At 47.8% G+C, this 27,201-nt stretch overlaps 1 protein-coding gene across 2 annotated transcripts; it reads left to right on the top strand.

The window, feature by feature from the left end:
- Window positions 1-27,201, top strand: CDR2L (cerebellar degeneration related protein 2 like). 2 transcript variants are annotated; one of them, XM_073310653.1, is made up of 5 exons: window positions 1-804; window positions 18,315-18,427; window positions 19,376-19,524; window positions 20,439-20,636; window positions 23,916-27,201. In XM_073310653.1, exons 1-5 carry the CDS (start codon window positions 726-728, stop codon window positions 24,799-24,801), a joined length of 1,425 nt encoding a protein of 474 aa, XP_073166754.1. In that variant the 5' UTR covers window positions 1-725; the 3' UTR covers window positions 24,802-27,201. The 2 variants fall into 2 exon arrangements, with proteins under 2 accessions (XP_073166754.1, XP_073166755.1); XM_073310654.1 differs by having other exon boundaries at window positions 20,439-20,603.

The following is a 27,201-nucleotide window of genomic DNA, read 5'->3' on the forward strand; positions in this document are numbered from 1 at the left end:
TCCGCCTCGCTAAAATGCCTCTGATTAAAGTGTGGGGTGGAAGAAGAGGGAAGGGAAGGGAGACCCCTCCCCATGCGTTGTGCATGGCTTTACATGCAGCAGTACCATGCTAGAGGTCTCCACCGAGCTGCAGAAACAGGAACTCGCCGCCTAGGAAGGTTCCTCTTTCTTTTGTGCATCTCTCAGATATCCCGGTGCAAAAAAAAAAACCACTCACCACCCCTGCAGTCTCCAGACTCCCAGTTAATCCATACAAAACCGCCCCTTCGGCCTGTCGGACTGGGAGCAGAGGGAAGGGAAGGGACGCCTGCCACGTCTTAACCCCCCCTTCCTCCCCCCCGCGTCTCCCCCTTACAAGGGCAGATGGATGATGGAGACGGACAGCGAGGGTGATGCAAGAGCAGAGCGAGCGTTTGGAGCCTGGTACCAGCTGTAGCAGTCCCCAGGACAGCTGCATTGTCCCAGCTCTGCATCAGCGGGCAATACTGGCCAATCTCAGCCCTGCCGCCCGGCCCCCGGTCCCTACCCGCCTCCGCAAGCAGAGCTTCGATCCGCTGGAGTGTATCCCGCCCCCAGTTAGTCCTTAATCGCCCCTGCTCTCGCTGCAGCAGTAGCCCCTTCACGCTCCCAGCCTCTCGTGGGTTTACGGCTGTAGGGGTTTTGGGGTTTTGTTTTTTGGGGTTTGGTTTTTAATTCTGCGTGTCCTTCTGGGCTGCGGGTGCTAAATGCTGAGCGCTGACAGGATGGAGGAGTTTCCAAGTGAGGAAGAGGAGCCCTGGTACGATCAGCAAGACCTGGAGCAGGGTAAGAAAAGGTTTGAACCCATAGCCGAGCCAGGGGGGGAACCTTTGGGAAGTGCAGAGTGCAGACATGCTGCAGAGGGGATAATGAGCGGGGAGCAAATCCTCTTTCTAGGGGGAAAACAGTCTGTTCCCCACCACCCACACACACACCCCCATTTTGAAATCTCATCAACTCTGGTGCCTATCAGATACCAGATGGAAATCTAAATGTAACCGCAGGTATTTAATAGTTCATGGGAAAAGCCAATGTAAAGTTCAAACCCTGGGTATAGTGAGAGAGTCAAATACTGCTCTGTTACACTGATATCAATCTGGTGGAACACCATGCACTTCAGTGGAGTTATACCGGTGTCAAATTGGCAAGGGCAGAATCCAGGCCAGAAAGTTAAAAAACCTAGAGAGACTGTTTAAACTTTAGAGAGATTAGATTAAATTAGAGAGAGTCAGGAGAGGCAGTTCAAACAAAAATCAGAAATGACTTTTCCCAAATTGAGGACATATGGCAAATTTTCCAAAAGCTCCTGCAAGATTTAGGACCCTACATGCAATAGGACTTAGGCTCCTTAGCCATGTAGGCACTTTTGAAGATTTTACTCATCTGCCTCAAAGGCAGCAGAGAACCGGTGAAGAGGAGAAATAGCAAGTTAAAAAAAAATTATGACTATTCACTTGTGAAGTTTTGTTTTAAAGCAACAGTCTGTATTCATAATTCCACCTCGACATTTGCATTTGTTCCATATAGTTTTAATCCTAAAGACTGGGGGGGGGGGTGTTAGTCGCATTGTGTGTTTGGTGGTTGTTGTTTTTTGCTTATCTTCATATTTTGAGTCAAACTTCAGTAAATAAATGACTGGAAAAACTGCTCTCCCATTTCAGACCAAAGGCCCATGAATTAACTTAACCGACTATCTATGCTCAATGAAAATCAATGACACTAAAATAAGGTCACCAGTGTAATGTTTTGTATTATATGCATAGATTTGAGGTTTTTAAACAGTGAACGGCAAATAAATAGTTGATACGGTTGTCCAGCTGCATGTGTATCGCTAGTCAGTCATAACTACAGTAGATGGTGTTGTGATCTAAAGTTTTCACAACTTCAGCTGGAGGGCAGGGGCTGAGGAATTAATGAAGACAGAGCCCTCCAAATCAGTTTCCAACTCCGCTTTCTCAGCTGCTGGAAGAGAAATATCGCTGCATAGCAGAACCTGTTTCACAAGATATGATGCCTGAACTAAACTGGGACCTGGGTGGCCCAGACTAGTCAACTAAATAAACACTATGAGTTCTTGAATATCCAGGATTCACTTAGTTGGGGGCTTCTTCCCATAGCTCCTAAGGGACCTAGGCCCTGCTATGGAACAGAGATGCACACCAAAAAACAAAAATTAGTGTAGGAAGCTTAGAACAATGAGGGGCTTGTTTATTTTAGCCTTGTAACTAGTCTGTTTCATGAGTCAGCATTTCTAATGTAAAACATTTACAACACTAAAAGAATCTTAAAACCAGGTCAGATTCACATCTCCATCACTCTGGTGTAATCCAGAGTAACTCCACTGACTCCAGATTTACACCCACATAACTGAGATCAGAATCCAGCCCTCAGTTTTTAGGAGATGGAAGAAAACAATGTTCATTTGAAGGGTTTGCGGTCTTCTATGAAAGTGGGGGCTATATACAAATATTTATATCTAAGCTAACTCTGAAGGGGAGTCAGAGAAGCCTTTAACTGAAATCAGTGAAATGGTACTGCAGGGTAATTACAACAGTAATTAATCTGTATGATGCACAAAGCTCTTCAATAAGGACACTGCTATTACAGCATTTTTGTTACAGCCTAATAATGTATGGTCAAATCTTCAATGACAATGTGCTGGTCATGGTGCTGTTAGTTCTTAGGAGGTGGCAGAGTGGAAGGGGAATAATTCAAGATAGAGTGAGATTATTAGGCATTATGCATTACTAAGAAGATCAAAATGCCAACGGCCCAGGGGTCATGGAGAAAAGGCAGTGCGTGGCAGACAGTGAGATGATAAAAGGATATTCTACAAGACCATTTATTTGGGCAAGGGATGGGAGGGCGAAAGGCAAACTAGTGCCAGGAGAGTGGAGGAGGTTTGGATGAACCCATTGGTTGCTGGGACTTTATCATGATTTAGCAGTGCCATCAAATATTTATTACATTTATGCCCAAAACTGTTTGCTAAGCAACGGGCAGCTTAACTGGGAGCTCTCGGATGCTTATGTTTATTAACTACTTGGGTACCGGTAAGTGTGGAGCGTAAATCACAACTCCAGCGCTGCTCTAAGCACCTGCTTCTTTCCCAATATGCCCTATGGAGCCTTCAGCACTTTAAAAATGTTGCTGAAATCATCTATTTTTAAGAGAAAATAAAACCCCAATCATTTTCTTTCTGAAGCACCCTCGTAATTGCTAATTATCCACCAGGCGCCATGGGGGTGCTAACATATAAGAAGATTCAGTCTCTACCCCGAAAGAGCTTGTAGTATGTTCATACACAGACAAAACAGTTCTGATGCATGATTTAGCTGATTTCACTGCAGAATGGTCTACGGTGCTGTACTAAGGTCACCATCTCCCCTAGAGGTGCAGATTCAAATTCCAGCCCTGAAATCTGACAGCTTGTAAAGTCAAGCAAGGAGATGGACCAGAGGATCTAATTGGACTGTTTCACGCCTATGATTTGTCTCTGGAGATGCCTTTGTGATTTTTAAACAAACAACAACAAAACAAACAAAAAAGGCTATTCTGACACAATTAAAACAATGCTACTGATTTCTGGGTTGTGCTTCACCAATTCAAGCAACGCTTCCTTCCACATTGTTTTAACACAAACGACATTCCATAGGAGGATACATGCAGTTTGAGCTCAGTTTAGCTACAGCATCATGTTCCATGGCCTGGGGAAAGGCCTATTGGGGCAGGTGTCTTGTGACTTTAAGAAAGGAATAAAACAGTAAAGTATTGACAGTAAAGTCATGGAGAAAGGGGACAATGAGCCCTCCCGAGCAGCTGGAAAAGGATGATGTGGTTAAAGTGACCTCATGCTCCATGGAATGCCCATGCTGAGAGAGCTCCAGGGAGTGAGGATGAGCTGGAATTAGAAAACCCAACCTGGAGAGAATAAGGGACACCTTTTCCGTTCATTAAAACAGCATTTGCACTAAAAACAAACAAATGAACGCATTTAAAGTAAATTGCACTTGGATTCAAACTAAATGGACACCGAATCCAACAGCTTTTTCTACTCCTCTCCCAGAGTTCCTTTATCTTCCTTCTACAAATCTCCCAAATAAGTCCTTCTCTCTGTCATCCCTCTCCCTAGTCCTCAGAGTCCTGCAGCTCCCCTCAATGGACTCCTTGGTCATTCTCTTAGATCTACAGCCAAAAAGCACACAGTGCAGTTCAGGAAGAAGGCTGCAAAGGTGACATTTGCACTCCCCTGATCCTGGGCCAGATCCCCCTACTGTCAATCAGAACAGCCTGGAAGCTGCTCCAAGTTACATCAGCTGCTAACAGTTTCAAGAGGCTAACACAGCAACACGGGGCTTGAGAGAAGTTGAAGGAAGCCCTGGTCATAATCCCTTTCCCTCAGACACCTCTTCATGCTGGCAGCAGGGACGGGGGTAGCATAGAAACCACTAAGCGAGATCTCTGCCACTCTACATTCCCCTACATTGGTGCGATCCTTCCGTGGCCAGTTTTGCAGACTGTGCCGTTCTGCACCAGTAGTGTGGTGCAAAGCAGCCTCACTACAATGCAGAATCTGGGCCTTGCAGCTTCAGCATCCCTGAGATCTCCAGGCCTAAGTATCCTGCCTTATTCCTCCCCTGGGCATTTGTATTGCTTATTACATTACATACTCAGAATGAAAATTACACAAGGTGCTGAGCACTCACAGCTCCCATTGTCTTACAGAGTTGAAGGTGCAGAGTCACAAGCGTTCAGCACCTCTAAAGATCAGGTCCTATGTGTTGCCATGGACCCAAAAACATCATGGATGTGTAGCAGGATTAGAGTCTGCATTAACTAACAACCACAGCCCCTGGTGTGCCTAGGAGACCCAACCCCCAGTTTTCTATCATAGTCTACATTAAAACATGGTGGTCCATAAAGCTGCAACTACCAATCAGTTCATCCAGGAACGAACTAATCACTGCACTGGGGTGCACAGAACATCCCAAGTTCCATCCCTCCTGATGCAACAACCCTGGCTGCACAGCTTTGGAGAGAAGTCACAATGATCGCCTGACCTCCTGGATTACAGTGGTGGTTTCCTCCAAAGCTGCACAGTTGGAAGGACCCAGGATCTTTTATATTTATTTATGAGTGTGACACTGAATGTGTCTTTGGGTAATGGAAAGTTTTCGGTGACTAATTGCTGAGCCACTTGGAAATCAGATGCTTAAAACAACAAGCACAGCACAGCAGACCGGATGGCCAGATAAGATGTGGAAAAGGGAGCATATTTAGCTCTGCATCTCAGCTAGGGAAGAATTGAGATTCTCTGAATCTGAAAAGTTCCCGGTATAAAAATCCCCAAATCAGCTGTAAAAAGCAGGACAGTTGGGAGTAGGAGGATCCCACATAGAATCTGTTTAGGAATCTCCTTTCATAATCCCACATAGAAGCTCCTTTCAACACCATCTGTTAAAATTCAGACTCATATTTCCAGATGTGGGAGACAGTTGAATTAGAAGAGAGGAAAACCAGATGAATTCTCTGTGTCTCCAGCCCAGCTGACCAGAGGTATTTCTCCTTGGCTAGGCTGTGCCTGGAGGATTTGCTGTATGAATGCTAAAGGACATTCCAGCCATAGCAGGCCACATTATTGCTGGGTCTAGGAAAGTCAGAGCCTAAGAGCAACCGACCATTTAGAAACAGCCCAGTCAGTCTGATGCACCATTCTCCCATGGACATGACTTCGGTTCTTCATACTTTTCCTCAGTACCAGACAGAGTTGGCTGGTGACAGGGAGATGGATTTTATCCAGCAGACTGAGGGGGAAACCACTCAGAGCGAGAAGGGAAAAGGCCCAATCTTGCTCCCACTAAGGCGATGGGAGCTTCCAGGTTGACTTTCCACATGAGGGCCTGATCCCCCACCACCTAAGTTAGAAACAAGGCAACCCAGCCCAGAAAACCTAGTTCTAATTACAATATTTAATTAATATTTAACAAATTATTAGTGTTAAGATGGGGGCTCAATCCTGCTAAGTGCTGAGTTCTCATCAGTGATCAGACCCTTTACATATAATGGGACAGTTCTGTTTAACATGTTCTGCTGTGCACACTTCCCTCGCGCATTTTCAGAGGCCACCAGCCTCCATTGCTACCAGAGTGTTAAATGAAGAAGGGCAGGGGGAAGCAAGCTCCCCCGTCTCCCTGTGGAAGCCCCTAAGCATACATTTCTTTCTGACCAGTGGGACTTAATGCCGCTTTGTGACTGCAAGGAATGCATCTTTCTGATAGAGCTATGCTGCCCTTTAGACACACTCTACAACCCAGGGCTTTAAGGCAACGTGCAGTAGCAATGTGCAGTCTCTTCTCAAACCCAAGCAACCTGCTGGGCTTAGCTGCAAAGCTGGTGTTATATTTGCTCTTTCATCCGTGCACCCCATTGCCTGGAAAATGTTCTGGAGGAGAACGAGCTCAGGGCCTCAAATTTCTGATCTTTGCACCTAGTGCAGTTGTGTGGGGGTTTTTTTGTTTTGTTTTTTAAAGTGAATTTAAAGTTTTTGTAAAAGGTGCTGGACGATAGCCCTAGAGACTGAATTACTCTGTGTATCTACGCAATAGGTCAGCTCCCCTAATGGTATAAATCAGCACTCTTCCACTGACTTCAGTGAAGCTATATTGATTTGCACCAGTCAGGGATCTCACCCGCAGGGTACAGGATGGCCACTAACAGTGCAAGCTTCCCCTATACAGCCCTGCTAACGTGCCTCGTCCTAGGAGCGAGAGGGTTCAGTCTCCAGGCCCATTCAGTCATCTCTGACCTCTCTCTGCCATTTATGACAATATTGTTATTGTAGGTGTCATGTGGTGCTGTTACACATAGTCTTCCAAGTTAGTTTTCTAAGTATGCAAGCAAATGTTCAGTCCTGGGAAGACATGCTTGGTTGTTGTTAGACCCTTGCATAACTTCAAGCTATGTAGAGGTAGTGGTCCTTGGAGGTAGAGTTTGTGCAAGCAGCAGAGGAATTTGCTCTATGCCTTGGGCTCTGGTTAGAGTCAGTTCTTGAGGCAGAGCTGCTCCCTGGGCACTGGTGTTGGGCAGAGACTCCTGAAAGAAGGTATTGCCCCGCATGTTGTTTGTGTCAACCTCTGTTCTAGGACTGGGAAGCCAAACAGCAAGGCCCAGACATCTGCCACCACAAGGGACAAAAATATTGGAAGAAGGGGCAACAATATTTTTATTTATGTGGATGCTTGTCTCAGAGTAGCAGGGCTAGCTGCACTTCAGACCCCTTCTGTAGTCTCAGTGCACCCCTTCAGGTTTCTGGCCTTGTACTTTCACCTCTCACAGAGTGAAATCCCAGGATCCTCCTGCTCCTAGACTGGGTGCTTAACTACAGTAACCTATGTACCAACCATGATTACTTAACATGTCTGACTAGACTTGGGCGCCTCTGGTTCTTCCCTTTGGGAGCTGTGACTAGCAGTGAATAGAGACCCAAAACAGCATTCTCAAAACAAAGTATTGTTTAATCTTAACTGTAGAAACATGGCACAACATAAGGGAAAAGGATTTTTAAAGCAACCAAAGATCTCCACACAGCTCTCTTACCTGGAGTCTTTGGCAGGCTTAACTTTTCCCAGGTTTCTGTTTGAGACCCACTTCTCATCAGCAACTACCCCCTTCCTGATAGAGAACTTTTTACCCCTAAACAGTCCTTTGTCCCAATTTTCCTGGGCTTGGATCCTCCCTGTGGTTACAAGCAGGGACCCCTTGCCCGCACTCTTGATGAACTGGTCCATTGAACTCAGCAGGGCATCAAAGGTGACACTTCAAAGTGTCTGGCTCTAGCATTGTCCCTGGGGGGTGGAAATGGGTGGCTATCTGAAGCCATTGTCCTCCTTCCTGCATATGTGCAGCCAACCTCTTCTTGAATTAACCCCTTGTATTCACACTACAACCCCTTCTTACAACAGTCAGACTTGACCCAAGGAAGCGCTCTGTGTAGCTCAAAAGCTTGTCTGTCTCACCAACAGATGTTGGTCCAATAAAAGATACGACCTCCCACACCTTGTCTCCCAATATCCTGGGGCTGACACAGCTACAACAAGACTGCATAGAACAGTCCGACAAACATATAGAATTCATTCATTATTACAGGCAGCTCCAAATCCATCACAGCTTGTCCACCAAGAACTGGACTGAGATCACTCATTCATTTCATGTAGGTCACTCAATCGCCTCCAGTTGATAATGACTTTCTGATACTAATTGCTAGGCTGTATTTGAACTAACAATCTAGAGCAGTGGTTTTCAACCTGTGGTCGGAGGCCATAGACTATGTCTAAGGCGTCTGCGAAAGGTTGTCGTTACCACAGAACAGTGGTTTTCAACCTGTGATCTACAGACCTCGGTGGGATGAGGGGGTGTCTACAGACTACGTCTAAGATTTCCAGAGCGGTATGCACCTCCATTCAAATTGTTTAGGGGTCCACAAATAAAAAAAAAGGTTGAAAACTATTGATCTGGAGGCAAATGGCTTTATAGCCTATTTGCTACCCCTGAAACAATTTATGCTAGAAGGATTGTGCATGGCCTGAGTTGGGAGGTATAGATTCAACTGTGGGTAAGGGTCCCTCAAGCCCAGGCAAAAGAGGGAGAGATTCTGGCCTTACACCCCCTGTATTATCTTTTCCTCTACTGGCCACTGACTGTAGCTTTGGACTAATGGGACTTCTAGACATTGAATATGTGGCTGTGAAAAGACAGAGAACAAAGGAGATAAATGACAGGCAAGAATGTGGTGAGGATGTGTGCACTGTTTCTTTAAAACTAAAGCAAGAAGCCAGGCAGGAGGGGTACTAAGGGAAATTCTAGGCAGATGCTTTCTGGTATAGCAGAGAGAGAAGGTAAAGTAGGGATAATTCTGTTTTCCTTATTCTTCTGTTAAAGTTCTTTGTTCAGTGCTAAAAGAAAGTGACTCTTTCTATACACTGTCATCCCATGACAGAGCACACGAGGCAATCGGAGGCAGAAGTGCTGGTAGGTAGGTGGCTTCCAAGGTTGCCACATCCGAAGGACTGCTGCTGGAATAGCGTGGGTATCAGTGTGGTCACTCATCAAGAGGCCAGCCACTAACTGCTCTGCATCCATTGTCCCCTCCTGCAAGAATGCTGCTCAGAGGCTTGGAGCCAACTCTTGCTGATTAAATGGAAGGCAAGGACAATAGGGCTGGTGGTGATGGCCCGGGAGAGCCGGAAGCACTGAAAGACATCAAATCAATGTAATACGAAGTAGAAGGGAAGGAAGAACGTGCAAGACCCTTGCATAGACAGCCAGAGGCACGAGTACAACATTAGGGGCATGAATCTCCTTTAAAACCAGTGCAACTCCGTTGGCTTCCTGACTTACACCAATGTAAGGGAGAGGAGAATCAGACTGTCACCGGGTGGCTGGCCCCAGTAAATGAAGCCAGTCCAGCTCCCTGTGCCAGAGCAGGTGGTTCCATTTGACCAGTTAAGAGGGTGGGGCAGCACTTGGGGGCGCCAGAAGGTCAGGGAGTCAGAGCAGACTGGTTCAGTCAGGAAGGGCAGGTGAGAGCTGCCAGAGAGCAGGGGAGTGTAGGAGTCCCAGAGTGAGACATAAAGTGGTTTTTGGCTGGCATCCGCAAGCCCACGAGCCAGGGCTGGAGAGGGCAAAAGGCAGGGGAGCAGCAGAGGTGCTAACCCTCGGTCATCTCTGGGGACGGACAGCTGGACCCATAGGAACGATGAGAGGGCCAGGGGGAGTGAGGGACACTCCCCTGGAAAGGATGCTCCCAGAAAAGCGGTTGTGGGGGCTCCTACTGGGAAGAGCAGGGCTGCGCTCCACTTTGAAGGGCTAGGGAGGCTGTGCTAGTCTAGGGACAGGAAAAGACAGACAGAGTTGGGGCTGTACTGGGGGGCGGTGAGAGGCGCCACGGCTCGCCCTGGAGGGCAGCAGTGTGGTGAGGGACAACAGGGCTGTATTTGATGCTGGGGAATACCGGACTGTGGTTGTGGGGATTTTGTTATGATTTATATGCACAGGGGCCATTTGCCCTAAGAAAGACTGTTGGATTATTTTTGGGGACACCTAGGCAGGTGCACTTGTCACATGGCAGCTTGCCACAGGAAGGTGCTCCAGGCCAGGCCACCTTCTGACGCAGACCCTTAGCAGTTTACACTGAGGTGTTTCTCCCTGAAGAATTTGTCAATGGGCAGGAAATCTTATCAGCTGATCTGGCTAGGGAAGCTTCTTCTCCTTTCACTGTAGAGCTGCCTGGAGGACACTGCACAGGAAAGTTTCAGCACCCTCTTATCTCCTGGGCAGCTGAGGGTTTTATTTCTTTATGAAAGGTTTATAATAGGGGCCCGATAACGAAGAGTCAAAGTGACCAATCACTGAGCCACTTTGAAACCACTGTGCCTAAAAGACAAACACAGGCGAGAGGCTGTGACAAAGTAGATGTTTAGACAAGAGGTGGAGAATGGCACAGAACGACACTGCTCCCATTGGAATCAGTGGCAAAACACAGGGTGCCTTCTGCGGGAGCAGGATTAGGCCCACTGGGTTTATATACGTGTGTGCACACAGGCACTCACAAAAAGAGAGAGAAAATTCCTGTGATAGGTTAGTTCCAAAGTGACCCCTGCCGGGAAAGTCTACATCTGTGACCATTCAGAGGGGAATTTCTCCATGGGGTAGAGAGTAAATGGAGGGAATAGGTAGAAGAGAAGCTAATGGAGGGACAAAAGAAGCTATTTCTCTGATCCATTAGCAAAAGGAGAGAGATGGGGAAGAGGGAAGGAATATAAAGAAGGTGGGTTAGATTGCAAGAGAGTGAGCAACAGATGCTGGAAAAATTGGAGAGGGCAGATTTACTCAAGCGGCCACAGCGAGATGCAAATTATACTTCCCTGAGCCAGCCTTGCCCCTGTGCCCTGGGAGGGTAGGTTGGGGTTTTCCACTCGGTGGATGATGGCAGCTTAGGGTCTGTCTGCACTACAAGAATTAGAGCAGTAGCTACACCCTCGCAGCGTAGACTGAGCGACAGAAGGGGTTTTCCCATTGCTGTTGTAAATCCACCCTGGGGGGCATAGGCCGGCTTAACGATGTCTCTCGGGGTGGTGAATTGTTCACAGCCCTGAGCGAAGGAGCTAGGACAACCCAAGTTTTAGATGTAGACCAGGCCTTAGTTTGTGGCTGAGGCTCCATAGTAGCCTGTCACACACAAGCTCTGAAGCACCTGGCATTGGCCACTGTCGGAAGACAGGATATTGGGCTAGATGGACCATTGGTCTGGCCCAGCATGGCCGTTCTTATGTTCAGGCCCCTGATTCAGCACATGTCCCCGCTGCCCAAGCCATGCTCCAACCCCAGCCAGCTGCTCACTTTGTGAGCTGCACTGGCTCCCACTCCTGGCCAAGGGGAGGCTGCAGCAGGAATGCACCAGCACTACCTCTCCCTCTGTGGATTTTCCACTGCCAACAGCCTCTGCCATTGGGCTGGGGGATAGCAGAATCCAACCCAGAGGCTACACAACAGGGTATGAGGGAGTGAAGGAAGTGAGGCCAAGAAAGGACAAAGAAAAGGAATGACAAAAGCAAGAAAAAGTCCCAGCAAATCTCATTAGATCAGCAATGACATCCATATGCATCAGGGTTGTTCATGATCATTATAACCCATTTGAGATGAAGGAAGGAAATCAGGGGGAGTTGGCTCTGCCTCTGGTGGATTTAATGACTAGAGCTGGTCAGAACACTTCCATTTTGCAGAGACTTATCAGTTCCTACGAGGTTTTTGTTGGTGGGGGGAGGAGGAAGACTGTGTGTGCATGCCTGCAACCTGGTAGTTACGGTGATCTGGGATGAAAAACTCTGCTCTAAATCAGGCAGAGAAAGGATTTCATCCTGGATCTGATTCACCCAGGACACGGACACGGACACACACACCCCTTCCCAAATCAAAAAGCTTTGGGTTTGATCCAAAAAAACCCAAAAACCCAGAAATTTTTGCAGACACCAAGTGTTTTGGTGTCATTCCAATGCAAAACTAAACCAAATCTCAAAACCTGCCATGGAACAGAACATCCTCAAGCCATGCCCTTCTCCTGGCACTACTCCACCTGTCTCTGCCATCCCTGCCTCAGTTATTTTGGCTTTGAACTGTGCCAGACTGCACCGCACATTACACCTATTTAAGAAGCGATTCCCCAGGGCGAGCACACCTGAATCACCCTCCCCTACAAGAGCTTTATCCACCCTACTACCCACACTGCAGATTATTCAGCATCTTGCAGGTTGCTGTCAGCTGGAGCCTGTTCTCTCTGTACACTGGTGAGTTCCATTGTTAAGGTTTCTTGGGAGCTCTAAGCTGTTCACGTACAGACTCACTGCATCGCCTGCGGTGGAGCAGCAACCATGATAATACAATATGCAAAGCCTCACTGGAGTGGATCCCCACTGCAATAGGCCCAGAATGTACAACCCCCCACTAACATATTGGGGCAGATCCCCAGTTGCTGTAAATCAGGGTAGTTCTACTTAATCAGATTTAAAATTATAAAGACACTTATCCAAGGCTCTTGGGGCCCTAACATTGTTAATTATACAGTAAACACAATTAAATTCAATCTCATCAGCATTCAAATCATCTGTGCCAACTACCACCTTCAGCAACTAGGTTGCAGACCCTCAGCCTTCTCCAGAGACATTCTCAAGCAGGTGCCTTTTGCTGCGGGCCTGGAAAAAAATCACCAACTTTGGCCTATTTCAGACCAAGGTGGGGAGCAAATTCCGGAGTCCCAGAGCCCTCCCTGCCAGATGTTCCCTCTCCCTTATAGCTAGAGGATCCAACTCAAGTGCCCTAGCTGACTGTAGCTGTGGCCACATGGCACAGAGAGAAAGCCAATACCAGGTCATAGGGCCTTACACTCCACCTGGAGACCAATGAGTGCCCTTAAATCAGTGGAGCGACACCAGTTTACACCAGCTGAGGATCTGGGCCTTTGATCCCTGTTGTAAATGGCTAGACTTCAGCATAATTCCATGATGGATGAATCTGGCTCATTACAACAAGCAGTGGGGGGGTTGGGGCTGGGGGTGGGGGGGGTGGGGAGGGGAGGGGAGTTAAAGCTGTCAAGCACCTGCTCCTCCCTTTGGCTTCCATTAGAATTGCAGGTGACTAGCCCCTTTGAAAAATCAGGAACTTATTATGCAGGGGCTGCTTTTTGTAGCCTACATAGCTCAATTATCTAAATGTAAAAAGAGAAAAAAAATATCAGAACTACCTGCTCTGTATGACACGATCATATCCTCCTGCATAAGGCCATATTAATAAGGAACCCGGCACAGTTAAAGGATCACAATTCTAGCAGCAGGGAGTAGGCAAAACATCTCTACGCAACATCAGACCCCAAATCCCCCAAACAAACCAATGTCTTGTCAGATGGTGAAGGAAAATACCCCTCGGGGTTGGCCTCTGCACCAGAGTCCGTGTTCCACAGACTCAGCCCAGAGGGTGGGGGGCTACAGTGACATTAAGTCACCCTTGTGCCCTCTCTATTGGTGGTTGCCGTATGCAGGCTGATGCAGCACCTAATGTAAAGCACAGTAGCCAAGAGATGCTCAATTCTATTTAATGGTAACCCTTATATGCCGGCGATGCATGCGTCTTTGGCTATGCCAGGATACCTGTCAGAAAGAGCCACCTGGGAATGCCCCGGACATACAGTCTGATCCACCACCCATTGAAGTCAGTGGAAAGACTCCCATTGCCTGCAGGAGGCTCACAGGGGGTTTTCCCCATGAGGCGTAAGGCCAGCAGAATACCTCTACACTGTCCTCTCTTTCAGATCCCAGGGTAGGGGTACCCTAAGCATTTGGCCAGATCTGTCCTGGGCTGCTGCAATAGCCTTGGAGTAGTTTTAACTTATCCTGGAGACTGGAACATTCCCCCGGCTGCCTCCTGAATCCAAGGGGGTGCAGACTAAAAAGGCAGCAGTGAGCTACCTCTGTTTCCTGCCCTGAGTTCAGCTTAGCAGCCCCTCAGAATCAGAGCCCTTCTCCCTTGCCCAGTCCCTCCACTCATCAAGCCCTGGCCTTCTCTCTGCCACTCCACACAACCTGATCATTGTTAATGCCAGAGCTTTCTCCTCTGCAGCTCTCGGCATCTGCAATAACCTTCCTGCATCTCCCAACCCCAGAGCAAAGCACACCTTCCCTCCCAGGGCTCTTATATCTGTAGAATAGCCTTGGCTACTAATGCCTATTTAACTCTGTAGCTGTATCACCTAGTTCTCTGGTAGGGGCCTAAGGAGGCCCTGAAGAATGAAGCTGTGCTGCATGAACTGCAGTGGCCATGTCAGAGCCCACTACCGAGGGCGAGCGGCAAGAGAGCCTTACGCTTGGTCTACACTTCACCGGTTTGTCAACTAAAGTCAGTCTTGTCTGAAATGCTCCTCCCGCCGATGTAACTCCCCTGCTCTGTCGACATCATAAAAGCACCTCAATGAGCCGCGCAGGGCTTATGTTGGTGTACTTAGGGTGAGTTCTTCGCATCGGCTGTTGGCTGGAGCCGTGAAACTGACAAGAAAGCGGACACCCGGTCTCTGCTTCAAGGCGGGCTGCCACCCAGGCTCCAGGCTTAGGCTGCCGCTCGGGCTTCCCAGTCAGAGCCCTGCTGCCCTTGGGGTCCTGACTCCCTGCTGGAAGCACAGCAGCTGACTGGACTCCTGATGCAGATCTCTCCTCCGAAGGCAAGAAGCCCCGGGCCGCTTCCCCTCTACTCCTGGCTGGGAACGTGGAGGTGAGAAGCCTGGGGGGCATCTGGGCTCCTGGTGGGGAGCTGCACGGACACCCACACTGCCCCTCTTCAGTCGATGGAGGCGCTCCTGGTGAGGATGTGCACCTCCAACAGAAGGAGGGTAACATGGACATCGGCCATAGCAGTAATTAATGTGGTGGCTGTAAGTCGACTTAACATAGGTCGACTTATCTTTGTAGTGTAGACATAGCCTTAGTTTGTATCTGGATTGTTGCACCATAATTTCACACTTGCTGAAGGGGTGAGTTCTCGCATGCTGTGTGGAGAAGGGGAGTGGAGGTAGGTTTCAGTATAACAGCTAAATCAAGGAGATGTACACAACTGTTCTACTAAATCCTTGTGTAACACTAACCACCCCCTGAATGATCTGTGGACAAAAATACAACAGGCAGCTAGTTTCCAAGGTCTCACTAGCTAAGAAAAAGGGAATGGGGCATCTGAGTCCTGCTGAGCAGGAGACAAGCTTGGCCATAGGTCCAGCTGGGACCTGTGTGAAGGAAGATATTAGGGAGCTGCCTCCAGCTCCCCGCCTGCCCATGCACATCCATGTGCCAACAATAGATCTTAGAGGGAGGGAAGAGCCAAACAAGAGACCAGCTGAAGTGGATGAGAGGAGACCCAGATGTGAGAAGAACTAGAGACGAGGCAATATGGTCAGTGGCACTGCGGCTGGTGGATGTGTGTATGGTCCCTGGATGAGCGGAGGACTATAGAGTTGAGTCAGGTTACAAGTACCAGGGCAGATGATCCTCCTCTTTCCTGCCTTGTGTCTCTTGGCCCCTTACCCATTCTCTTTAAAAACAAAACCAAAAAAATGGGGGGAGGGGACAGTTTTCCACCTCTGAGCTGTAGAATCTCTTTATACATCTCCCCAGACACTGCCTGTTTTCTAGTTCAATTATTGCTGACAGGGGCCTTTAAATTATGATGCAGGATCCTGTGAGGCCTAATCCATTTAACTCAACCCCAGCTGATTAAATTGGATGCCATATGGTGGGAAAGAGCTGATATAATCCCGCACAGAGCGGGAGTCTCTTGCCTCATTGCCTGGAGCGCAGCGTGGACTCTTCTCTCAAGGTTTCTCTGTGCTGGGGATGCCTTCCTTGCCAACCAGATCAGGCTGGACAGGAGGAGATTTGTGACATGTCTATGATTGGCAAAAATAGATGATCTGGCGAGGGATGGGGGATTGTCAATGGAAAATGCGGTTAACCACAAACCAAGCAGCTGAAGGAGAAGCAATTCTCTCCAGCCCAGCTGGAGTCTAACATACCATTCCCCCGTCTCTGTCAGGCGCTCAGTCCCCTGAGAGCACTTTGGAAATTGGGAGCTGTTCCGTGGCTAAAGGAAGGTGAAGGTCGTCTACGTACCAGTAGTTGTGCCGATATATTGATTACATTCATTCCAATGATTGCAGCCCTCAGACCCGGTCACTCGGATAATCGTTAAAAGGTCAGATCTCAGACTAACCCCCACAGTACAGACCATGGCTGGAGAGCAGATTCTCAAGGAAAAGGATGTAACTGCCAGCCAACCAGTACAGGACAAGATCCAGAGAGCTAGCCCTATCTATAATTTGAGGTCTCCCAGCACAACCAGCCAAGGTGCATCGCCATTCGCCACATGCACACAATCACTCTTCCCATATAAGCTCCATTATGTCTACAGCTAAAATCAGAAACTGCCAGAACTGATTAGTAATAATAAAAAAATACCTTGCACCATCAGTGGAGCATCATTCCTCTGAAGATCCCCTAACAAGTGGTAGATATAATCCCCACTTTGCAGAGCGGGAATCTGAGAGGTTAAGTGACTTTCCCTAAGTCATATGGCAAGTCAGTGGCAGAGGTGGAAATACAACCCAGGAGTCCTGACTCCCAGGCCATGTCTTCACTACAAAATTATGTCGACCTAACTTACGTTGGCACACAGTCACTGCAGTTATTAAATCGCTTACGTATGCGCACGCTTGGCTCCTTGTGTTGGCGGTGCGCGTCCCTCACCAGGAACACTAGTATCGATTGTATTGTCAGCGTGGAGCATTGTGGGATGGCTCCTGAAAGCCAGCAACAGTGAACTTAAGCAATGCAGCATCTACGCTGACACTGTGTCGACTTAATTATGTTGACTGTGACTCTACGCCACTCAGGGAGGTGGGCGTTACTAAATTGGCGTAGAGAGGTACTTACGTCGATGGGAGCCAAATGTAAGTGAAGACAGTTCTGCAACGCATGGCAGCTTACATTCACCTAACCACATAGTGTGGACCAGACCTTCGTCCCCTGCTGTAACAATTAAATATCACTGCCTCCTAATCAACTGCCAAGTCAAATTAACCTCTGGAAGAAGCTGCAAATGCTTTAGGCTACAGCATAGCTATCCTGAAATTCATCCTACATTTGGTTATTTAGGGGCCAGAGTGGGTGTTGTAGCCTGTTGGGTCTACATTTTCAAGGTTTTCTCTTCAACCATGAGGGTTAGCAATTCACTTTTTTTTTTTAAAGCTGAAAGTCTCACATAATCACGTGACTCCAGGAGCTGGGGCTTTAAGGAAAAACACCAATTATTGTGAGACTCACAGAAATATTGTGAGAGTTGGCAACACTGTGTTACCAGGCTGAAAGGCAAAGGGCTTGTTTTTATTTACCACGGGGAGGCTGCGGGGGCAGGGGGAAGAACAGTGAGCATGTGCAGAGTTACCAGCCCGATTTGGGGAACTCAGCAGATGCCAGTGAGAAAACTCACTGCCCTGATTGTACCATATTAGACGCAGCCTCGCCAGCACATCTAAATCCCGTGGAAGCTGGGTGCAGTTCCATAAGAGCTAATCACAGGGAAGGCATTTGGAACAAGAACTCGCTAATTCCATTGTGAAAGCTGAGGCCTAAGAGTGTGGGGGGGAGAGCAAGAGGGGCTCTGGTCTCTCCGTCCTACCACGGTAACAGACTCCAGCAGTGATCACCCAGAGGGGCTGCTCATTAAAGTGCAGTGACAGCAAGCCAGAGAGGGTGGGATTCAATCAGTGCCAGCACTGTCCCCTCTGCATCCCGCCAGGGTCAGGAGGGATAATTGAGACAGCTACCCCTGCTGCTCTCCCAGTGACTAGGTGAGAAAGGCTCGCCTGGAAAGACAGGCAGATTCAGGAGCTAGCCAAGTGTCTGAACTGCATGCCTAGAGGATGAAGAACTTGGGAACCAGTTCAATGGCCAAATGCCAATTTGCCCTCCAGGCAGCCATTCCACACTGCAGCCTCCGATGCCCAGTGGTTTGAGCATTGGTCTGCTAAACCCAGGGTTGTGAGTTCAATCCTTGAGGGGGCCATTTAGGGATCTGGGGCAAAAATTGGGGATTGGTCCTACTTTGAGCAGGGGGTTGGACTAGATGACCTCCTGAGGTCCCTTCCAGCCCTGATATGCCATGGTTCCAGGGAGCCCCAGTCTCAGCAATTTGTACCTTTTACTTTTCAGACCTGCACTTGGCAGCCGAACTGGGGAAGACATTGCTGGAGCGTAACAAGGAGCTGGAGGATTCACTGCAACAGATGTATGCAACCAATGAGGAGCAAGTGCAGGAGATAGAGGTACAGATGCTGCCGAAGCCCAGGATAACTCCCTACTGCTGCTGCCACATCTGAGGGGCTCAGCTGTGAGAAAGCAGGGGACATTTTAGCTGCCTCACTGTAGCCAATGGGAGCTGCTAGGCTGTTAAGAGAGTGGAGGGATGTGCTGAGGGGGAGAGGAGTTAAAGCCACATATGGAAGGGATTGAACCAGTGGTGGATTAAGTCTTAATAGAGCAGATCAGCCAGTCTGGGCTCCACACTCGGAGGGTCCCTCTGCCCCCCCCAATTGGGAGCCTCTGTTTTGGTTGGATTTAGGTCATGTTCACCCTTATTCTGTTCCTAAACCAGACCCCAAACCAACTTCTGTTCAGAACAGAAGAAAGGGTGCAATCATTCCAGTGCATCCCTGCCTGATTCCAGTTATTAGTGACCGTGTTTAGTAGCCAACTGAGCATGGAGCCCCACCGTGCTAGGCGCTGCACTCATGCAGAATAAGAGACTGTCCCTTCCACAAAGACAAGACGGATGCAGGGCAGGGAAAAGGGAGAGGACACACAAGAGCAAACAATGCAATTGCTGCAAATCTCACGTTGTGGGAAAATAAATGAATAGATTCCACAGTCCTTCACCCCACCCCACCGGCAGAGAGGAGCATTTTAATAGCAGCCTCTTTCTAAATGGTTGGCAGCACATCACTGTTCTTTGGCCAGCAGAGGACATTGCAGACACTCAGAGAATAGCGTTTGGGAGACAGGGTTAGAGTGAGGGTAACATGGTTCCTTTAGGCAGATGAACCAAAAACCTGAACTTCCCTGGAAGTCAGTGGACAGTGAGGGATCTCAGTACCTTGCAGGATCAAGTCCCCTTGATGACAAAGTGAAAAGGGAGGTGGTTCAGGGATGGACTTTGTGCACAAGCACAGGTCTTGGATCGCCTCACATTTAATGGACTTCTGAATTTTTTGCAGTACCTGACGAAACAGCTGGAGATGTTGCGCCAGATGAACGAACAGCATGCTAAGGTCTATGAGCAGCTGGATCTCACAGCACGGGACCTGGAGCTGGCTAATCAGAAGCTTGTGCTGGAGAGCAAGACATCCCAGCAGAAGATACAATGGTAATGCTCCCCATTGCTTGTGCTGGATTCCTTAGGTCAGCGATCTGATTGATAGCCAAGGGACCAGGGTGTGGTAAGGTGCTTTGCCTTGTAGGGCAGATGACTGGCAGTCCTGAACAAGAACAGATGAGTCTGTTCGGAAAACACCTGGAGTTCCCCCATTCCCTGAACTACAGGATCAGAGGCATGTCAAGAAGCTCTAGAGGAGAATAATGCCCACCAGTCAGTACCAGGATACTAGTTTCACCTCTAGAGCAGCCCAGACTAGGATATTTCCTGCCAGCTAACACCAGTTTATCAATAACATTTTCCCTTCTAAAAGGAGACCCTGACCAAGGTGAGTCCTTGTGAGCACCAGATTGTTACACTTGTACAACACAATATCTTTTTTAAATGGCTATACAAGCAGAAAGATTTAGTGTCACAGATCTACATACTGTTTTACAAACTGCATTCACAACTGGTGTAGAAACCACCCCGGCCAGTCTCTGCATTTTATTTCTTTGGGAGAAAGAGAAGAAGGAATAAACTCGCTTTCATCCTACTTTAATCTTTTAAATGCTGAGATATTCTAGGATTGAGCAAATTCCTAGGAGGTTATTGATCTAGCCAATTGATTCAAGAATAGAATCCCCAATTATTGCACTCCTCTGCCTCCTCCTCCTCTACACATATGCACCCCTCATCTAAATCAAGAGTGAAAACAGTCAGGCAGAATTCATCACAGTTAGAAGTGCACCCACAATTTCCCCCGTCTAGGACTTTGGTGTACACAAAGAATGCAGGGTCTGCCCTCAAAGGAGTGCACTCTTCCCCTACTGTGGGAGGAGATTGTTAAACAAGACCTTCGGCAGATGGGCGCCTAAACTTCCTTGTTGCCTCACCTCACCTCTATTTCTCTCTGACCCTGGCAGCCTGACGGAGACCATCGAGGGGCTTCAGAACCAAGTGGAGGAGCTGCAGAAACAGGTGGAGGAGCTGCGGAGCTTAGAGCAGCTGCGCATACGGCGGGAGAAAAGGGAGAGGCGCCGAACCATTCATACCTTCCCCTGCCTCAAGGAGCTGTGCTTGAGCCCCAGGTATCACCATGAAGCAAGGAGAGGGAAAGGCAGGTGCGGAGACTATGGGAATATCATCAAGGTCCTGGGAATCAGCAAATACGCCTTTGCCTTAATTACCCTGGATTGTATGTGGAAAGCGTTTCCCATTAAAACTGGCATTTCTGCTGAGGGGAAGGGGAAAACCAGCAGCACGAGATGGAGGCAGGTTTCATTCCTACCTACCCCAGTCCATTAGAGTAGCACAAGTCAGGGAACACTGTGGGTTTGACTCAAAAAGAGGAGCAATATTAACACAGGATTTGCCATTTACCATCAGTTTAGCATCTCACCTCTGCAAGGGAGCCCAATACGTGATGCTTGAGAAAAAGGTGAGCCCCACCCACAGCTAATGCACACAGTTGTACAGTTCTGTAGTTGGTAGGGTTCCTTCCTGGTCATATATTTGCTGATGCCTTGAATCATGAGATTGATTACCCCTTTGCGGGGGCTCATATAGCCTCTTATGAAATGGAGCTGCACCGGGGCAAGGAAAGAAGGTGCCCAGCCCAAGTGGGAGTGGTTCTACCTTTCTCATGCACGCTGCTTCCTGAGTGCTGTAGGGAAACACATGTTAGGCAGCAGGGCTGCATCTACATCTAAAAAGCTGTAGCCTGTATTCCCCCACTGTGATTCTCCCACCACTGTCTAGTGCGTAGAAGGGCGAGGCCTCACCCCGACAGGCTCCTAGTGGGGCAGCTAGCATAGCCAGCACCTCCCTATCAACTGCACCCAGACAGATGACGTAGAGGTGTGTGAAATCCTGCATCCTCTCCTGCTGCCACAGCTATAGTAGAGCAGCCATGTTTTTTGCACGCATATTACTGCTATTTATTTGTATTGTAGTAGCACCCAGGAGCCCAAGTAATGAACCAGGCCCCTATTGTGCTGGGTGCTGTACAAACACATATGTTATTGTTCATCCCACCCTGTCTAAAATCCAGCCACAGTATTAATTCATTGACCTCCTAGGGACATTTCTTGCTCAGCTTCCTACATGATGGAAACTTCTCTAAATAGAGAATCAATAAACCTGCTATCCTATAGGAAAGTATTGCACTGCCATGGGATACAAATGCACGGCCTTCTACTGGAGCAATGAAGGGGATGTTACAAGGGCATAATCTACCTCCAGGCAAAGTCTACTCAATATCTATGTGATTGTTTTCCCACCATGCCCCTGTCATGCTTTACCAACATTGCCTCACTGCACAGTTTGGCTTTTAAATTTGCATTTGGGTTTTGCAGGTCACTCTGACCTACAGTAATTAGGAAATCTGTTCAATACCCCCCATCACCATCCAAGGCCTAGAGGGGAAGGGATGGTATTTTATCCTTTCCAATCTGTTCTAACTCAGGTGTTTATTGGGGTGGAGAAGAAAAACAGATTTCCTGACCGCAATGGGGGAGAATATTTCATGTGGTTTCCATGCCACAGAAGCACTGAAAGAGGGGTTACTCCAGCAAGAGGCTTTTTCCATTACCCTCATTTTATAAACCTCCTCCTACTCTTTCTGGAGAGCTGGCACTTCCTAGACACAGAACAGCACAATCAAGTTTTGTTTGTTTGTTTTTCAGGGAGGGGTGAAGCTCAGAGGCTGCAACACACATTCCACAATTTTACTACTTTGTTGTTTTCAGAAACACAGTTCTTCAGGGTGGGTTCTCCCACTTTTGTCCTCCCTTTTTTTTTTTGGCTTTGAAAACATTCTTTATTATTGCATTAAGTAAAAGATACCTTAGCCCAGGAAAGCAACAGGCACTGCAAGTCAGTGTATCATACGTAACGAACACAGATTCCTACTAACATTGGAACCACTGCACTTCACTCCTTTGCGGGGCACCAAACATTACTGGTGGCTTTCAGCCTCAAATTGGTGGGCAAAGCCAAATGCCAGATGAGCACAGATTCCACAGCAGCAGCTTACAATGTTAGCCTTTGGCACGGGGGAAGGGGAGATGGGTAGCAGGTTCCTAGTGCTCTAACTTTGTGTATACTTTATTCCCATTATTGCCAATTCCTCCTCTCCCTCCAATCCTAGGTGCCATCAGTGCTTTGCCTTCCTTTCAAACAGAAGGGGTGGGAACGGACTAAGACCCTTCCCTGCTGACTAGGCCAGTGTTGTTCAATCACTACCGGAGAGTGGGAGGTAGGCAAATACTCCAGAAGCAAAATGACTAGCATTTGGCTCATGTCCCCTTCCTTCTCCAGGACAGAAAGTTGATGCAATGAATCTCTACCAGCCCAGGCGGGAAAAATCTCAAGCCCTGTATTTTCAGCCCAAGTTGGTAGTGCCTTGAAGATATTACTATGAAATGGCTGTGAGGGGGCTTGTGGAAAATTAATTTGGCGGCTGTCACTCATGTTGCCAAAAGTGAAGGCCTTATCTGCATGAGAAAAGGTGCACTGGTTTAAACTAACGGAGTGGTTTCGTTTAACCAGCGCAGGAATCGGAATCAGTCACAAAGCCAGCTTAAGTTAAATTGGTATGACTCTCATGTAGACAAGGTCCAAGCATCCAAGTCACAAAAGTGCAGCCCCAACTGGCAATCCTGTCAGCAATCTTAGCAAAGGGACCAGTGACCAAATATGGGTCATGGAGAGTGAACAGTCCTCTCATCTCTACCGATAGTTCTCCAGGACAGAGTGGGGGCACATAGCAGGTGCAGAATGGGGAAGCTAACATGGCCACTGACTGAGCTATACCGAGTCTGTATACAGGGAGACAAGTTCCATCTCCAGTGCTCTTGGTCAGGTAGCATTTCGCCAGATCTGTATAAAACCCAGATCCTTTGCAAAGTAACAGTGATAAGGGAGAAGCTGCCAGCTGCTGAATCCATGATACAGGTTTCCATGTGAAGGGAAAGAATAAAGCAGCCTGGGTAGGGAACTGGAGTAGGACTCAGAAGTCCTGTTCCCATCTCTACTACTGACCTGTATGTCACCTTGCGCAAGTCACTTCCTTTTTGTGTTTCTCCCCTCCTGCTCTTTTGTCTCTCGTATAATTAGATTGTAAACGCTCTGGGGCAGGGACTGGCTTTCATGTGCATGTACAGTACCTGGCACAGTGGAGCCCCAAATCTTGATTGTGGCCTCTAGGCATAACAGTAATACAAACAACAACAAAGCACCCACAAGCCAAATCTCGCTCTGTTATGCCAGTGTGTATCCAGGGTAGCTCCTCCATGGACTTCAGTGAAATTACTGGTTTAACTGAGAGCAGAATTTGGCTCCAGTATCTTTAAGGGACCATTATTTTGTCAATAACTCACTACAGTCTCCCTTTGCCACAGATATGAAGATGCGTTCCAGGTCCACAGCTCTTCAATGGAGCTCAACCAAAACCCTATGGAGAGGGAGAATGAGCGTCTCCAGGCCATGGTGACTTCCCTTAGGTCCCAAGTCAACCAGGAGAAGCAGCGGAAGGAAAGGGTGGAGCGCGAATACACTGCCGTCATCCAGGAGTACTCAGATCTCGAGCAACGGGTGTGCGAGATGGAGAGCTGCAAACTGCGCATCAAGGAGTTGGAGGCCGAGCTCCTGGAGCTACAGCAGATGAAACAAGTCAAGAAGTATCTTCTTAGCAGAGAGGACAACCTGTCTGAAGCCCTTCTGGAGCCATTAAACAATGCCCCCGAAGCAGATTACATTGACCTCGCAGAGGAAGATGGGAGTAAAACTCACAGTGCATCCATGACAGCTTCCCCAAATCACCCTGTCCGGAAAAGCTGCAGCGACACTGCCCTCAATGCCATTGTGGCCAAGGACGCCGTGAGCCGGCATGAAGGCAACTACACACTGCACGCCAACAACGTGCGTAAGCGGGGCATGTCAATCCTGAGGGAGGTGGACGAGCAGTACCACGCCCTGCTGGAGAAGTACGAAGAGCTCCTCAGCAAGTGCCGGCAGCACAAGGACAGCGTGCGCCACACCGGAGTCCAGACCTCCCGCCCCATCTCTCGTGACAGCTCCTTCAGGGACTTCCGGGGAGAGGGTCACGAGCTGGAAGAGCGGAAGACAATAGAGAAGAGCCTTAGCAAACACGTGGAGGCTGTGGACAAGCGGCTGGAACAGAGTCAGCCAGAGTACAAGGCCCTTTTCAAGGAGATCTTCTCACGCATCCAGAAGACGAAAGCCGACATCAACGCCACCAAGGTGAAAAACAAGTCTAGCAAATGAATCCCACTGCCACGGTGTTTCTTTTGCTCCCACATGCAACCTCAACAACCAGCTCTTCTCTTTTGCTCCAGGAAATATTGAGCAGCCCTGCTGCCTTGAGGCCTCTCACTTTATTTTCTTATATAGGAAGGGGGCCTACGTGGCTCAAAGGCAAGAAAGTGCCATGGAGACTCAAGTCACTTTTTAAAGTTAGTGCTCCAAGCGAACCCAGCTGCCAGGGTTTCTGAACCTGCTGGAAAAGCTGTATATTGTAGTTCTAGATTGTTTCAGAAACTTTACAATGAATTCCTGCATGTGTTGCTACAGCAGCCAGAAATCACAAACACCGGAAACTAACAACTACCCACCCTTTCAGCTTCTCCTCCAGCTACTGTGTTTGATTATCTGCAGGCAAAAGCTTGGATCTCCTGCAGCGTCCTGGAATGGCATGGGTGCAGTGTTACAAAAAAAGCCATCAGAACTTCCAGAGACTGCTTCAGAACACCCAGCCCTTCTCTTTCTCTTTGGTTTACTGCAAAGGACCCACAAGTATACCTGAGACACTTTAGTTTGACCTTTCTGTTCCCCAAAGGGCCGTATGTTCTTCCTATTTAAGCCATTCTCTTTTATCAGTCAGGTTTTTCAGAGATTTACAATGCAAACTCATTGCAACTGGAAAAACTTGAAGAGAAATGTAGAACTGGTTACTGTTATGTCTTCATCAGCCTCCCCGGATGAGTCAGTCTATAGTCTTAGGATTTTAAGCATATAGGATATCCTTCTTTTACACTCCAGGTAATCACAGCCTGGTTGAATTCATCTAATGGTTGAAACTGATGACCAAGGCTTTCCCAGAAGCCAAACAAGAAGTGCTGTTACTGGTTCAGAGAGATACCCCTCATCTCTAGGTTTGGGTATTGGTCCTCTGTGCCTTGCTGTTCAAGAAATATCATTGCCGCTCCTAGCAAACTCGTAAAATATGACTTGTCTGGGTTTGCAAAGACAGATTAGCAGTGACTCACCCGTAGAGGGATAACAACAAAGCACCACATTCTTAAAGTGTTAAGAGCAGTGATTACCAACAACAGTATTTATCACACTGTCCCCAGACCTTCACCGTTAATACTCCTGACTGAGCTGACAGACGCTGAGTTTTCTGCTGACAATAATCCAACTTGGCTGAGCTGCCTTTTCCAAAGGTTGTCACCTGCCATGGAGTTTTAAATATTCCAAATTAATTTGCCAGCATCAGAATCTCTCTACTTTCTTCACATGCCCACCAAGAGATTCAGACAGAGACACACACACACAAAAGGCCTCCCCAGTCTCAGGAATCATCAGTATCTGTTTCTCGGAAACCAAGAGTGGGCCTTGTTTGGTCAGACATTCGTACGTGGAATCTTACAGGGCTCATGAATATATGCAGATAAATAGCATTTCATTAGAGCTTCAGATACACACCCAGAGCGCTCAGCTGCAGGGGAGGATGCTGACAGTTGGTATAAGTTACTGAAGTTATAAATTACTGAACAGTATTCAACATGCACTTAAAGAAACTTTGGGCTGGACTCTGATTTAATTTACATCAGCTTAAATCCCAAAGTCTGTTTTTCTGGAGTTACACTGGTAAAAATGAGATCAGAATCTGGCTTTTGGTTATTTTTTTAGCATAATTTATCTCATTTTCTCCCCTCTCACCCCCCGTCTTATTTTCCAAATTCAGGACCTGACCCCATGAGAAGCCAACTGCCCTCTGCTCCCACTGAAATTAGTGAGGATTGAGGGTGCTCAGCACTTTGCAGAATCGATCTTTCTTTGTCCTTTCTTTTCAAAAGGCTGCCATCATGGCAGTTTGCAAAGGTGCGACCCCCAAACCATCACCACTGCTGCCTCTTAGATTGGCCGGCCAGAGGGGCCCAGTTCTGCAAATACCTTCTCCCAACCTACCCAATGCCAAAAGCTTCTCTCTTGCACCCTTGACATTTTCAGATGGCCAGTGGCCCCAAACTCAGAAGTATTAGGAGCTATACACATGATTGTGGCTATCAGTCTGGTAACAGTATGGAGAACCTTCATGCCTTATTTATAATGGAAAGCAGTTGTCTAAAAAAAAGTAAGTGTCAAGTAGATTTTCTCAGAGAATTCACCATGCTCTTTGTTACCACTGTCATGATACTTGGTGTGTTGATTATTAATGTTCCTTTACTTAAATCTTTATACTAGGGGACTTTTGAACCTATGTCTGTTCTAAAGTCATCTGTTTGTTGCATCAATGTGAAGGGGATCACTATCACTTTCGGTTTCAAACACTGTAAAGTATGAACCAGCATCTCAGTTTAAGTGTACATCAGATAAATATATTTAAAAATGCTTTATTCTCTTCCTAAATAAAAAGAAACCCCAGTATTCTGAAAGCTGAAA

This window comes from Lepidochelys kempii, chromosome 14 (assembly GCF_965140265.1).
Source record: "Lepidochelys kempii isolate rLepKem1 chromosome 14, rLepKem1.hap2, whole genome shotgun sequence".
Taxonomy (NCBI): domain Eukaryota; kingdom Metazoa; phylum Chordata; order Testudines; family Cheloniidae; genus Lepidochelys; species Lepidochelys kempii.

Coding starts and splice junctions, on each gene's coding strand:
- CDR2L (XM_073310653.1), top strand. CDS start 726: ATGCTGAGCGCTGACAGGATGGAGGAGTTTCCAAGTGAGGAAGAGGAG. Junction 805..18,314: donor TCAGCAAGACCTGGAGCAGG/GTAAGAAAAGGT, acceptor TTTACTTTTCAG/ACCTGCACTTGGCAGCCGAA. Junction 20,637..23,915: donor GCAAGGAGAGGGAAAGGCAG/GTGCGGAGACTA, acceptor CCTTTGCCACAG/ATATGAAGATGCGTTCCAGG.